Source organism: Narcine bancroftii, chromosome 5 (assembly GCF_036971445.1).
Source record: "Narcine bancroftii isolate sNarBan1 chromosome 5, sNarBan1.hap1, whole genome shotgun sequence".
NCBI classification, from domain to species: Eukaryota; Metazoa; Chordata; class Chondrichthyes; order Torpediniformes; family Narcinidae; genus Narcine; species Narcine bancroftii.
Window position 1 is genome coordinate 51,698,360 of NC_091473.1, and position 13,053 is coordinate 51,711,412.

The following is a 13,053-nucleotide window of genomic DNA, read 5'->3' on the forward strand; positions in this document are numbered from 1 at the left end:
AGTGGCAATACCATTTCAGCAACAGGTCTATGGTAGATGCCATCTCACTGGCTCTACACAAAACCCTGGAACATCTGAACAAAATAAAACACGTACATCAGGATCCTCCTTATCGACTACCATTAAGCATTCAACATCATCATCCCCTCAAAATTGATCAGCAAACTCCAAGAGCTGAGCCTCAATACCCCTTTGTGTAATTAGTTCCTGGATTTCCTCATGTGGAAGTCCAAAATCAGTGAGGATTGGTAAGAACATCTCCTCAATCTCCTCCAGTACCAGAGCATCAGATGCTGCAATCCAACTCCCTGCTGTATTCAATTTACACCCATGACTGTGTGGCTCGATATGACAGTAATGCCATCGACAACAAGAGGGAGATTGAAAACTTGACTGAATGGTGTACCAACAACAACCTCACACTCATTGTCACCAAGGAGCTAATTGTGGACTTTAGGAGGGGAAAATCAGAAGTGTACGATCCAGTGATCATTATGGAATCGGGTGGAGAGGATGAGTACAATTAAATTCCTGGGAGTCACTATTTCAGAGGATTATTCCTGGATTCAATGCACAAATGACATCTGCACCTTTGCTTTCTCAGGAGTTTGCAGAGGTTTGGCATGTCATCAAAAACCTTGGCAAACTTCTACAACTATGTAGTGGGAAGTGTGTTGACTGGCTGCATCATGGCCTGGTATGCGGGCACCAATATCTCTGAGCAGAAAGCCCTGCAAATGGTCATGGCACAGCCCGTCACATCACAGGCAAAACTCTCCCCACCATCAAGAAAGTCTAAATGGAATGTTACCATCGGAGAGCAGCTGCTGTCAGAGAGCAGCAATCAGCAAGGATCCACACCACCCAGGACGTGCTCTGTTCTTGCTGCTGTCATCAGGAGGTATAGGTGCCTCAGGACTCATACACAATTGCAACCCCTCCATCATCAGACTCCCAAACAACAAACTCAATCAGAGACTCATTTAAGGACTCTTACTTTTTACATTATTTATTACTGAATATTTATTTTCTTTTTAAATTCATTAATTTTTTTGCTCTGCCTTCTTGTTTTTACATTTCTCTCTCTTGAGTACAGTTCTTTTGTGCTACTGACAAGTTGAAATTCTGCCTGGTGTGCAGGAAAAAGTATCTCAGAGTTGTAGGTGATGTCATGTATGTACTCTGACAATAAATATGAACTTTGCACAATCTAGGACAGGACCCACTGTGAATGGTAGGGCCCTGGGGAGCATTGTAGAACAGCGAGGCCTTGGAGTCAAGGTGCATAGCTCCCTAACAGTGACAACACAGAATGTGTTTGGCATGCTTGCCTTCAGTAAGGGCATGGAATACAGAAGCTGGGACACCATGCTCCAACTGTACAAGCCATTAGTTAAACTGCATCCATAAAATTGTGCACAGTTCTAGTTACCACACTACAGGAGAGGGCGATGAAATGATTGACTGGGATGTTGCTTGGATTGGAAGGCTTGAGTTATCAGGAGAGATTGGACAGACTGAGTCTGTTCTCCCTGGAGTGAAGAAGCCCAAGAGATGACCTTTAGAAATTTATAAAATAATGAGAGGTGTAGATAGGGTACATAACTCATTGTAGGGTGTCTACAAATCAAGGACATGTTTAAGGAAAGAAGGAGCTATAAAGGGAATCTGAGGACTAAATGCTTCACACAAAAGGGTCATTGGTATCTGGAAAGCTGCTGGAGGCTGAGGTGGAGGAAGGAAAAGGAACAATATATACAATGCCCTCCATAATGTTTGAGACAGACATTTTTTCCCTTCATTTGCAAATAACCTTGGATAAAATCTGGAATGTGCATTTTAATCACATGTGAATTATTTGATTATAAATTTTGTCCCAAACATTATGGAGGGCACAGGAAGTGACATCTGGGCAGACATTTAAATGATCAGGGCACAGAGGGATGTGGAATTAATGCAGGGAAGTGGGATTAGTATTGATAGGCATAATTTTCAGTCTAGGCCTATGCTTGATGACTGAGGTGCTGTGCGTGAGCTATTGAGTGGTGAGTTATCAGTAGACACTGGGTAGCGATTGGGATTGTTCTCCCGGGATGCTGGAGGCTGAGATGATGGAGATGTATAAAATTATGAGAGGCATCGATGGAGTAGATAAGAGACTATTTCCGAGCCTTATGGTATTTTACTCTCAAGGGCAAATTTTTAAGGTGAAAAGCTAGGAGGTTTAAAGGAAGGGGGTCTGGCGGAAAAATTTCAAGAAGTTCGGATTTTATTTCAGATTTGCTACTTTTTGCTACTGACGAGGTGTCGGACCCGAAACATTGACGCTACTCCCCTCCCCTGCTGTCTGAACATTTCCTGCCCTTTTTTATTTTATTTCACATTTTCATCATTTGCCTTTTGATGTTTTAATTTGAGCTGGCGACGCAAAATATCAACTAACGTGGCCACATTCTGTTGCAGATTCTCTGCGGCGTTGCCTGCGCCTGACTTCGTGGGTGAGTGGACTGAGCGATTTCCGTTCTTTTGTATTTTTGTGCTGTCAGATTGGACTGAAATTATGATTCAAGAATCAACTCTGCCATCCCGTTCGCGGCCGCGCGGGGGAGCGCGCTGTGTTAGTTGCAACAAATTAAAATGCAATTTATTATAAAGTTTTACATTCCAAGAGAGTAAATTTGACCCGACTGGACAATGCACCCTCCCTTTTAAATTAGGGAGCTGCATTTATTAGGTTGCTTCCCGCAGACGGGTTCTAAATCTCCACTCGAAGTGGCATCCCCCATCTCTGCACGCTTGGTGTGCATGGGGAGCTGGTGTTAGTTGGGGGTTATTTTGGCGTTAACGTTGCCAAATCCGCTTCCCACCCTATGCATTTGGTGAAAAACAGCCCAGGCTATTAATCGGCCTCATTCCCGGTAAAATCCAAGGCTGGGTTCGGGGTAGAAGCTGCACGAAAGGCGATGAAAGAAGCACAAGTTAAAGCTGAATCTGGCCCAGGTTGTTGATGCTTTCATTTACGCTCGCGTCGAGCGTTCAAATAAGCATCTGCTGCAGCGATTTACTGAGCAGACAGGCAGTGAACAGCAAGGTACGAGCAGAACAGGCCCGGCATAGCTCCCGCTGAACTCTAATCGTTTGTTTTGCAACAGGACACACACATATATATTTGCAATTAACATTTAGTTTGCATTTTGGTTGAAAAGTGATGGCCGCAGAAGTGGAATCACTGCCTGTTGCTCCGGACGAGGAGGAAGAGGAGGAGGAGGAGGAGAGTGCGCCCAAGAAACCAGGGTCCAAAAAGAAGAAATCCCGCAAAGGGAAAAACCAGCCGGGCAAATACAGTGCGTTGCTGGTGGAGATCCTGCACAGTTTGGGCGATCGGAACGGCTCGTCGCTGGCCATGATCTTGAAGGAAGCCAGGAAGATACCCTGGTTCGACAAGAAATGCGGGCGCATCTACATGCGCTACGCCCTGCGGGCACTGGTCCTCAACGGCACCCTGAACCAGGTGAAAGGCAGAGGCGCCAACGGTTCCTTCAAACTCACCAAGGGAGAGAGCGGCCAGGCGAACAAGAAGAAAGCCTCGGGCAAGGCGGCCAAAAAGTCCAGCAAGAAATCGGAGACGAGGAAGAGCAGGAGCCAGTCGGCGTCTTCCAGCAAAAGTAAGAAGGGCAAGGCGTCGAAGAAATCCAAATCCAAGAAGCGTTAAAGGCCTCGCCCGTCCCTTTTGCAAAATGTTTTTTTTTAATAACATCTGACTTTTTGTTTTTGACATTGTTCAGAACGGTTAGGTTTCATTCTGTAAAATCACCCGGTTAAACGGAGAACGCGGGAAAACTTGTTTCTGCAACCTCCATTGACATTCCGCTCCGGTTGTTTGCCAGTTTCTCGCTTGTCCATTTGTTTTCATTTGCATTGGTTTTGTTTGGCATTAATCACGATATTTTCGGTCTAATGTTTTGATCTGTTAACGGAAAGTTTTGATTTGTTAAAATGAAGACGACTGATTTGTTTTTTTCAGGGGGAGGGCGAGGAGTAGAAAATATGCAAGTTGCAACTTTTGTATTTTATCTGAATGGGGCTGATTTTATTAAATATGTTAGAAGATCTATTTGCTGATTTCCGCCCCTGTAACGATTTCACCGATTGCTACATTCGAGGCGGGAACGTTATCTGGGCTTTGATTGGCGGCCACCGTTCACTAATTTTATATGTTCACCTTCTAACTGCGCCAGGCTATTAAAATAAAACGAGTCTGCAGCTGAAAGGGGCGAATGCGAGTTTTACTCTCCCCCTCCCCCTCTGAACACTGGCTGCACCTTTAACAATACATGGTGGTGTACGATGTGGTCTCTGTCGGCCTGTGGTCACGTCCCCTTGCAAGGTTGCATCGCCCGGGCCTCTCTGGAAGCCGCGGAGCTCTTGAAATGTTTACGAACAAGTATTGGAAGTTTTGTTTTTGTAAAACCTTTCTGTCGGAACTGTGGATTTGATCACGCTGTTAACATGCAATCAACTGGAAAAGTTCAATAAATGTTTCAAAGGCGCGGAAACTACAAGTCGAGTTTAATTGAGTTTTAATTTATGGATTTAATGTGAGGAATTTACCTCACGCACCACATCTAATAAATACATGGTCATCCAACTGTTCAGTTAAAGGTTTCTTTCATTGTCGTGTAATAATACCCCCCAAAAAAACAGGAACGTCGTCACCTTTTGCTTTGCTCAAAGGCAGAGTCGCCATGAGCATTGCTGGTTCCCAAATAAAGTCCTTTCACAGACTTGGTGATCTGGGTTGGCCAGTTCATATATCATTTAAAGAGGATCTTTTAGACTGGTCTCCAAGTGTAGTGTACCCTTTATTAAATAAAAAAGTTGACAACCATTCCATCTGATGGCGGTACTCCGTTTCTAAACTCCAACTCTCAGTAATGTTGCCTGAACTGTAACCTAGATCCCTTTACCTCATTCATTTGCAGTCTTCATTTAACTGGTCCACCTCATTCATTTGGAGTCTTCATTTAACTGGTCCACCTCATTCATTTGCAGTCTTCATTTAACTGGTCCGCCTCATTCATTTGCAGTCTTCATTTAACTGGTCCACCTCATTCATTTGGAGTCTTCATTTAACTGGTCCACCTCATTCATTTGGAGTCTTCATTTAACTGGTCCACCTCATTCATTTGCAGTCTTCATTTAACTGGTCCACCTCATTCATTTGGAGTCTTCATTTAACTGGTTCACCTCATTCATTTGGAGTCTTCATTTAACTGGTCCACCTCATTCATTTGCAGTCTTCATTTAACTGGTCCACCTCATTCATTTGGAGTCTTCATTTAACTGGTCCACCTCATTCATTTGCAGTCTTCATTTAACTGGTCCACCTCATTCATTTGCAGTCTTCATTTAACTGGTCCACCTCATTCATTTGCAGTCTTCATTTAACTGGTCCACCTCATTCATTTGGAGTCTTCATTTAACTGGTCCGCCTCATTCATTTGGAGTCTTCATTTAACTGGTCCGCCTCATTCATTTGCAGTCTTCATTTAACTGGTCCACCTCATTCATTTGCAGTCTTCATTTAACTGGTCCACCTCATTCATTTAGAGTCTTCATTTAACTGGTCCACCTCATTCATTTGGAGTCTTCATTTAACTGGTCCACCTCATTCATTTGCAGTCTTCATTTAACTGGTCCACCTCATTCATTTGGAGTCTTCATTTAACTGGTCCACCTCATTCATTTGGAGTCTTCATTTAACTGGTCCACCTCATTCATTTGGAGTCTTCATTTAACTGGTCCACCTCATTCATTTGGAGTCTTCATTTAACTGGTCCACCTCATTCATCTGGAGTCTTCATTTAACTGGTCCACCTCATTCATTTGGAGTCTTCATTTAACTGGTCCACCTCATTCATTTGGAGTCTTCATTTAACTGGTCCACCTCATTCATTTGGAGTCTTCATTTAACTGGTCCACCTCATTCATTTGGAGTCTTCATTTAACTGGTCCACCTCATTCATTTGGAGTCTTCATTTAACTGGTCCACCTCATTCATTTGGAGTCTTCATTTAACTGGTCCACCTCATTCATTTGGAGTCTTCATTTAACTGGTCCACCTCATTCATTTGGAGTCTTCATTTAACTGGTCCACCTCATTCATTTGGAGTCTTCATTTAACTGGTCCACCTCATTCATTTGGAGTCTTCATTTAACTGGTCCACCTCATTCATTTGCAGTCTTCATTTAACTGGTCCACCTCATTCATTTGGAGTCTTCATTTAACTGGTCCACCTCATTCATTTGGAGTCTTCATTTAACTGGTCCACCTCATTCATTTGGAATCTTCATTTAACTGGTCCACCTCATTCATTTGGAGTCTTCATTTAACTGGTCCACCTCATTCATTTGGAGTCTTCATTTAACTGGTCCACCTCATTCATTTGGAGTCTTCATTTAACTGGTCCACCTCCCTATGCCTCATTCATTTCCAGTCTTCATTTAATTAGTCCCTCTTACTGAAGTGAATAAACACAGTACAGCACAGCCCACAAGTCGATGCTGAACATGATGTCCAAACTATCTGTGCATCCTTTCATGTTCAAGCCCCATAAAACATTCTTCCACCACTACCCCGCAGCTCATTCCAGGCACCCACGACTCATTAAAAAAATACCTGCACCTCACATCTTTAATCATAACCTACCTCAAATGCATGTCCCCGGGAAAAAGATTCTGACTGTCCACCCAACTAATGGTTCTCATGATTCTCTCAGCTCCCCGCCCAGAAGCTGCAGGGTCGAGCTTTCCTGCATTTCTTCCTTTGCTCCACATTTAGTTGCCGAGGAACTGACCAACAGCCAGAATGACTTGTTTGCCATCTATATCAATTATCTGGATGATAATGTGGTAAATTTTTTGTGGACAGCGAGGAAGGTTTTCAAAGCTTGCAGAGGGATCTGAACCAGCTGGAAAATAATGGGCTGAAAAATAGCAGATGGAATTTAATGCAGACAAGTGTGAAATGTTGCATTTTGGAAAGACAAACCAAAAAAAGAAAAACATAGTGAATGGTAGGGGGGAACACCACTCGGGTGTGGAGTTGGGGGGAGTGTTGGGAGGGGGGAGTTGGGAATGGGAAATTTTTTAAAATAGTTTTGATTTTTAAAGACTCGTATAAATTTAAACATACAATACAACCTTCAACACCAAAGTGACATAAAGAGTCTGTTTTTATCACCCCCCCATCCCTTCCCCACCCCTGCCCCTAACTGAAAATAAAGTCATAGAACCTATATAGATACAAAAAACACAAATACGTAGGAAAAGCCAACCAAGGTGACCAAGTAGCCAAAGGCAAGGAATAAAAAGAAAACAACTAATAGACTGAATCGTCTGCGCCATGTCCCATTTCATTGATCCGAGTCGTTTCCCTGTTTGGATGGATTGTTTCAGTACCCTTGTTTCGAAGGGGGGTAGTCGTATCTGCATACCAATATATTTTCATATTGTCATATTTTCTATTTAAATTGTATGTGATTTTCTTCAGGGGAATACAACTCTGCATTTCCTTATTCCAACGTGTAATATTTAGTTGGGAGTCGGACTTCCCCGTGACCGCTATACACTTCCTGGCTACTGACAAGGCAACCTTCACAAATGGAATTTGGTACTTGAACAGTTTAAAACTCACATCCATAATGTTACCCAGAAGGTACAATTCCAGATCCTGTGGAAAATCCTTCTTTGTAATTTTTTTCAGAGTGTCCCCCAAGTCCACCCAGCCAGGTCGAATGGATAAAGGTTTCCAATCTCCACACCCACACCTGAAGCACATTTCTGAGATTTCTGATTTAGATTTATGTAATTTTTGTGTTACAGTTGATACAAGAAATTGATTTGCCCCAACTGTACCTGGCATTAATAATAGCAGTCATGCTGTCCAGGCACAGGCCTGACCAGCACCGCTCATGGATTGTTGTGCCCAAATCCAACTCCCACCTTTCCCTTGATCTGTGTAAGCCTGTCTTCGGGCCCTTGCTTTGGAATATGAAATACATCATAGAAATACACTTATGCACATTCCCCCTTCGAATTAGGATCTCCATATCACTACACACAGGCAGGGTCATAAATGGCCCCAATTTGTCCCTCAAAAAAGATCTCAATTGCAGATAGCAGAACAATGTCCTATGAGACAAATCATATTTATTCCTCAATTGCTTGAATGACATGAACTGCCCTCACACGTAATGGTCCTTGATACACCTGATCCCTTCCTGACACCAGGTGTCTAGGATCTTATTGTTCAGAGTCATAGGTATTAAGTTGTTCTGGGTCAAGGGCAATTTGTGAGATATTCCCACCTTCAATCCAATACATTGATTTATTCTTTTCCATGACTGAAGTACATGATTTAATATGGGGTTATCAGTTTTATTTGAGAATAATTTGGTGTCCTACTTATATATGAATTCTCCAGTCATCTTTTCACCTACTGCATGTAATCCAATGTGTGCCCAGGAAGGGGGAAGGGAGGCCTTCCTCAAAGAGTCAGGCGATAAACATCTCCTGGGCTGCCTAGTAATATTTTTTGAAATCTGGCAATTTTAAAACCCCCAGTTTATAACCACAAGTCAACTTTTCCATGGAGATTCTAGCCATTTTACTGTTCCACAGGAACTTTCTGACACATTCATAGAGCATCTTAAAAAAACCCTGGGGCAACAAAATGGGTAACAACTGAAATAGATATTGTAGCTTTGGCATCACCTTCATTTTAACACAGTTAACTCTTCCCACCAAAGTTATGGGCAGTGTTCTTCATCTAGCAAGGTCCTCCTCAATCTTCCAGAGCAAAGGGAGATAATTGAGTTTGTATAAGTTGTGCAAAACTTTATCTACCTTTATCACCAGATATTTAATGCCTTCTTGTGGCCATTTGAATTGACTTCCCTGTTGGTATTGTCTATAATCTCTCTTCATCAAAGGCATTATCTCACTCTTTATCCTATACTCAGAGGTCTTCCCATAATCCACCAGTGTGGTCCTCAGCCTGGCCAATGCCCCCGCCCCCCACCCCAGGTCCATCAAATATGCTAACATATCATCAGTGAATAAATTTATTTTGTGTTCCACCTGGGCCACCTTGAACCCCTTTATGTCTGGATCCCGCCAAATGGCTTCTGCCAGCGGCTCAATGGCCAATATGAACAGTACTGGGGACAATGGACAGCTCTGCCTACTGGACATACTCAATAGAAACACTGGAGACATCTGCCCATTAGTAATAATTTTAGTTTGGGGTTTATGGTAAATTGCCCTAATCCAATTAATAAATGTTTATCCCAATCCAAATTTCTCCAGTACCTTGAACAAGAAGTCCCACTCCAATCTATCTAAGGCTTTTTCCACATCCAGAGCTATGGCCACTCCTGGATTCATCCCTGACTGTGCCAGATTTACTATATTAAGAAATCTAGCTGTGTTGTTTTCTGATTGGCTCTTTTCTACAAATCCAACATGATTTAGATTTGTTAATTTTGGCAAATATATCGCTAGCCTATTGGTCAATTTTGTAATATGCATTCAATAACAAGATGGGCCTGTAAGAAGAAGGATTCAATGGCCCTCTGTCTTTTTTCTGGGATTATCGTGATGATGGCTGTTGAGAAAGACTTCTGGAGGGTATGTGTCTCTGCCACCTGATCCATCACCTTCATAAGAAGGGGCATTAAGTGATCTTTGAACTCTTTATAAAATTTCAGGGGGCAATCATCCTCCCCCAGTAATTTGTTAGCCTGCAATGAGCCTAAGGTTTTTTCAGTCTCCTCTCTAGAGAAAGGAGCATTCAGCCCCTCTCAATCTTCCTGATCCAAATTTGGTAGTTCCAATGTAAGCAAGAAATCATCTATTTTAGTGGGTTCCTCCCTGACTCTGATTTATACAGCTCTTTATAGAACTTTCTAAATGTTTCATTTATTTCCTTTGATTTACGGGAAATCTTGCTTTCCTCTGTTTGGATCACATTGATTGTTCTAGAGACTTCTTCTGCCCTCACCTGCCAAGACAAGACTTTATGGGCCCTCTCCCCCAGCTCGTGATACTGTTGTCTAGATCTTAAGATCAATTTTTCAATCTTACACATTTGCAGTGTATTATATTTGAGCTTTTTATTCATTAGGTTTCTGTATTTTTCTTCTGAGTCCACTCTTTGATAGTCTTTTTTCCAATTGGGCTATTTCCTGTTCAAAATTATTGATCTCTTTCACGTGCCCCTTTTTGATTCCTTTGGTACATCCAATTATCTGGCCCCTTAAATAAATCTTAAATGTGCCCTATATTAGGAAATTATCATCAGTAGAGGGAAATTCATCTCACAGAACAATTCTATGTGACCTCTAACAAAGCTACAAAATTGTGGTTTTCCCAATTCACCGTTCACCGTGACCTACTTATCTGGCATCATGATGAACAAAATCAAGGGTGAATGGTCCAACAGCAATTGGGTCGTGTACTCGGTCCCTAAAAAAAATCAATTCTGGTGTAGGAATTGAGTTAAAAAGGATAATCCCTTTTTCTCAGATTCTGCCTTCTCCAGATATTTATTAAATTCAGCTCTTCCATAAAGGCCAGGGTAGACTTAGTCGGCTTGGCCCTCATTACTTTCTTTGCTGACTTGTCCATGACCAGATCCAGACAAAACCCCCTTTTCTATTGGCACCCTGTCCCAGAAATTAACTGGGAATTTACTGGGACAGGGTCCAGTGGAAAAGGAACACTGTCTGAACGCTGGCATCAAATTACATCATTTCACACCAGGGATTAACTGCCTCTACCCCTATTCATATCCCTGGCATTTGCTGATGACGGCGTGTTGATAAAACCAGTGGAAAAGGGACAGCAGAAAGTCACCCTTTTCCAGTTGAAGGTAGAATACTCCGATCCCCGAGGGATGAACATGTTCAGTGGAAAAGCAATTAGTGTCCCAGTTAAGGGTGGCCCATTGGAAATGGCACAAAGGGCTTCCTTTCCCGGGACACTGCTCAGCCAATTAACTGGGAAGCCAGTGGAAAAGGGGCTAAAATTGAAATCAAGATTTTCCCACACCCCTCTGTTACCTTCAAGAATATATCTTGTACAAATTGTTCATCATCAAAATTCAGGGCGTATATATTCATAAGTATCCATGAATCGGAGTATATTTTCACAAATCTCCTGCCTGGATCCACAATCACACCCTGGACCATCAACTGGAACATTCTTCCTTATCAGGATAGCCACTCCCCTGGAACTAAGGGAGGATGACACGACCTGGCCCTCCCACCCCCCCCCACTTTAACTTTATATGTTCTTGATTTGTAAGGTGAGTTTCCTGTAAAAATACTCTATCTGCCTGCAATTTTTAAGGTGTGCCAAAACTCTCTTTATCTGTCCGTTCATCCTATTCACGTTGTAATTTACAAATTTAATGGTCTTATCCATTACCCCAGAAGCCCTTCCATCATTTTTCTCCCCTTCCTTCTTTTCCCCAATATTTATCTTCCATCCTGCTTATCTGCTGTAGATCTCTGGTGCAGACGACCAAACCTAAACCAACTAAAACTAACAATTCATAAAAAAAGACCAAAAAATACCCCAAATAGCCCTCTCCCCAGGCACCAAACCACAAAACCTTGGCGCCATCTCCCTCCATATCCTGGAGTGTGTTCATTGCACCCATTTCACAGCCTCCCTAACTCGCCCAGAAATCCCAACAAAATCTTATTTAGTTTTTTACTATATCGGGGTCGCTATAGTTAAAGCTCGAGGTTGAAAGAAGACTTGCACACCAAAGGAATGTAATTGACACTGGCTTTATTGGGCTGCAGCTCCGCCAGGTCACCACCAGGGCGTGGCTTGAGTGAGACTGGCTGCTGATTGGCTGTCCTACATGTGCGGGCCCAGATTGGATCGCCTGCGATCCGCTGGCGGTGATTAGTCCATTCGACTGCTATTCTTTGAGAGCCCCGAGAGCCTTTGAGAGCGGGCGTATCATCCCGCATGCTGTCTACCTGATCACTGTGTCAGTCTGCGGAGTGGGCCATGGGCCGCTACGTTACATTAATATCAAGCAAAGTACAATAATCATTTTTTTTTGTTATATCTACAGTATTTACAGCCAGATCATCCTTTCTCCCTGGTGGCTTTCTTCAGGGATCATCCTGGGTGATGATTTATATCGCTCATTGCCTTCTTTGCCTCTATAAAAAAACTTCTCTCCCCCCCCCCCCCTCCACCCCAGCAACATGACTCTCAGGGTCACTGGATGGAGCAGTGTACAATTGATTCTCTTTTGCTTCAGGAGCTTCTTGACTGGGTCGAATTCTTTGCACCTTTTTAGTAACGCTGTACTGATGTCCGGGTTAAAAAGAACTTTAAACTCCTTTCAAACTCCACCGGACCTCCTCTTTCCCTCACACCCACAGCTGCCACTTGAAGAATCTGCTCCCTATCCTCATACCTCAGGAGTCTCATCAGAGCGAGGTCTCTGACCCAGACCCAGCCGTGGAAAGAGCGATCGGTGGGTCGGCTAATTTTCCCCCACATCATTTCTCTCTCTTTTACCCAGGGACCTCTATCATTTTCTATTCTCCCTACCCTATCCTCCACCTCCTCGACCCTCTCCTCCACCTCAGCCATCCTCCCAGACAAATCCCCAATAGCCCTCTTAATCTCAACTGACAGTTCTTTTAATATTTTTAAAATCTGTTTTCTGAAGCCTCCACCACCCCCGTCAACATCTCTTGTGGAGGGCTCCAAGCCCTCCCTCTCCCCACGATGTATCTTCTTTCTCCTTCCTGCCCAAAACGATGGGCTTCCGCGCCTGTCAATCTCCTCCTAGCTGTCCTTGTCTCACCCCAACACCTCCGACATGAGGTCTGATTCTCCCGCACTGCTCCCTGACGCCTCCGACACAGCACTGGACTCACCCTTCCCGCTGCCCTCCGACGTGGGGCAGGGATTTCCCGTGCCTCCAATTCCAGCGTCACTGCCGACACTGCTCCTGCC

The 13,053-nt window shown here is 43.4% G+C and overlaps 1 protein-coding gene across 1 annotated transcript; it reads left to right on the forward strand.

Annotated features, from left to right (window-relative positions):
• Positions 1-3,057: 3,057 nt before the first annotated feature.
• Positions 3,058-4,562, forward strand: h1-10 (H1.10 linker histone). The gene has a single exon (XM_069937433.1). The coding sequence runs from the start codon at positions 3,209-3,211 to the stop codon at positions 3,710-3,712; it is 504 nt and encodes a 167-aa protein (XP_069793534.1). The 5' UTR covers positions 3,058-3,208; the 3' UTR covers positions 3,713-4,562.
• The last annotated feature ends 8,491 nt before the right edge of the window (positions 4,563-13,053 follow it).

What these genes read in the sequence shown, in the direction of transcription:
- h1-10 (XM_069937433.1), top strand. Translation starts at nt 3,209, where the DNA reads ATGGCCGCAGAAGTGGAATCACTGCCTGTTGCTCCGGACGAGGAGGAA.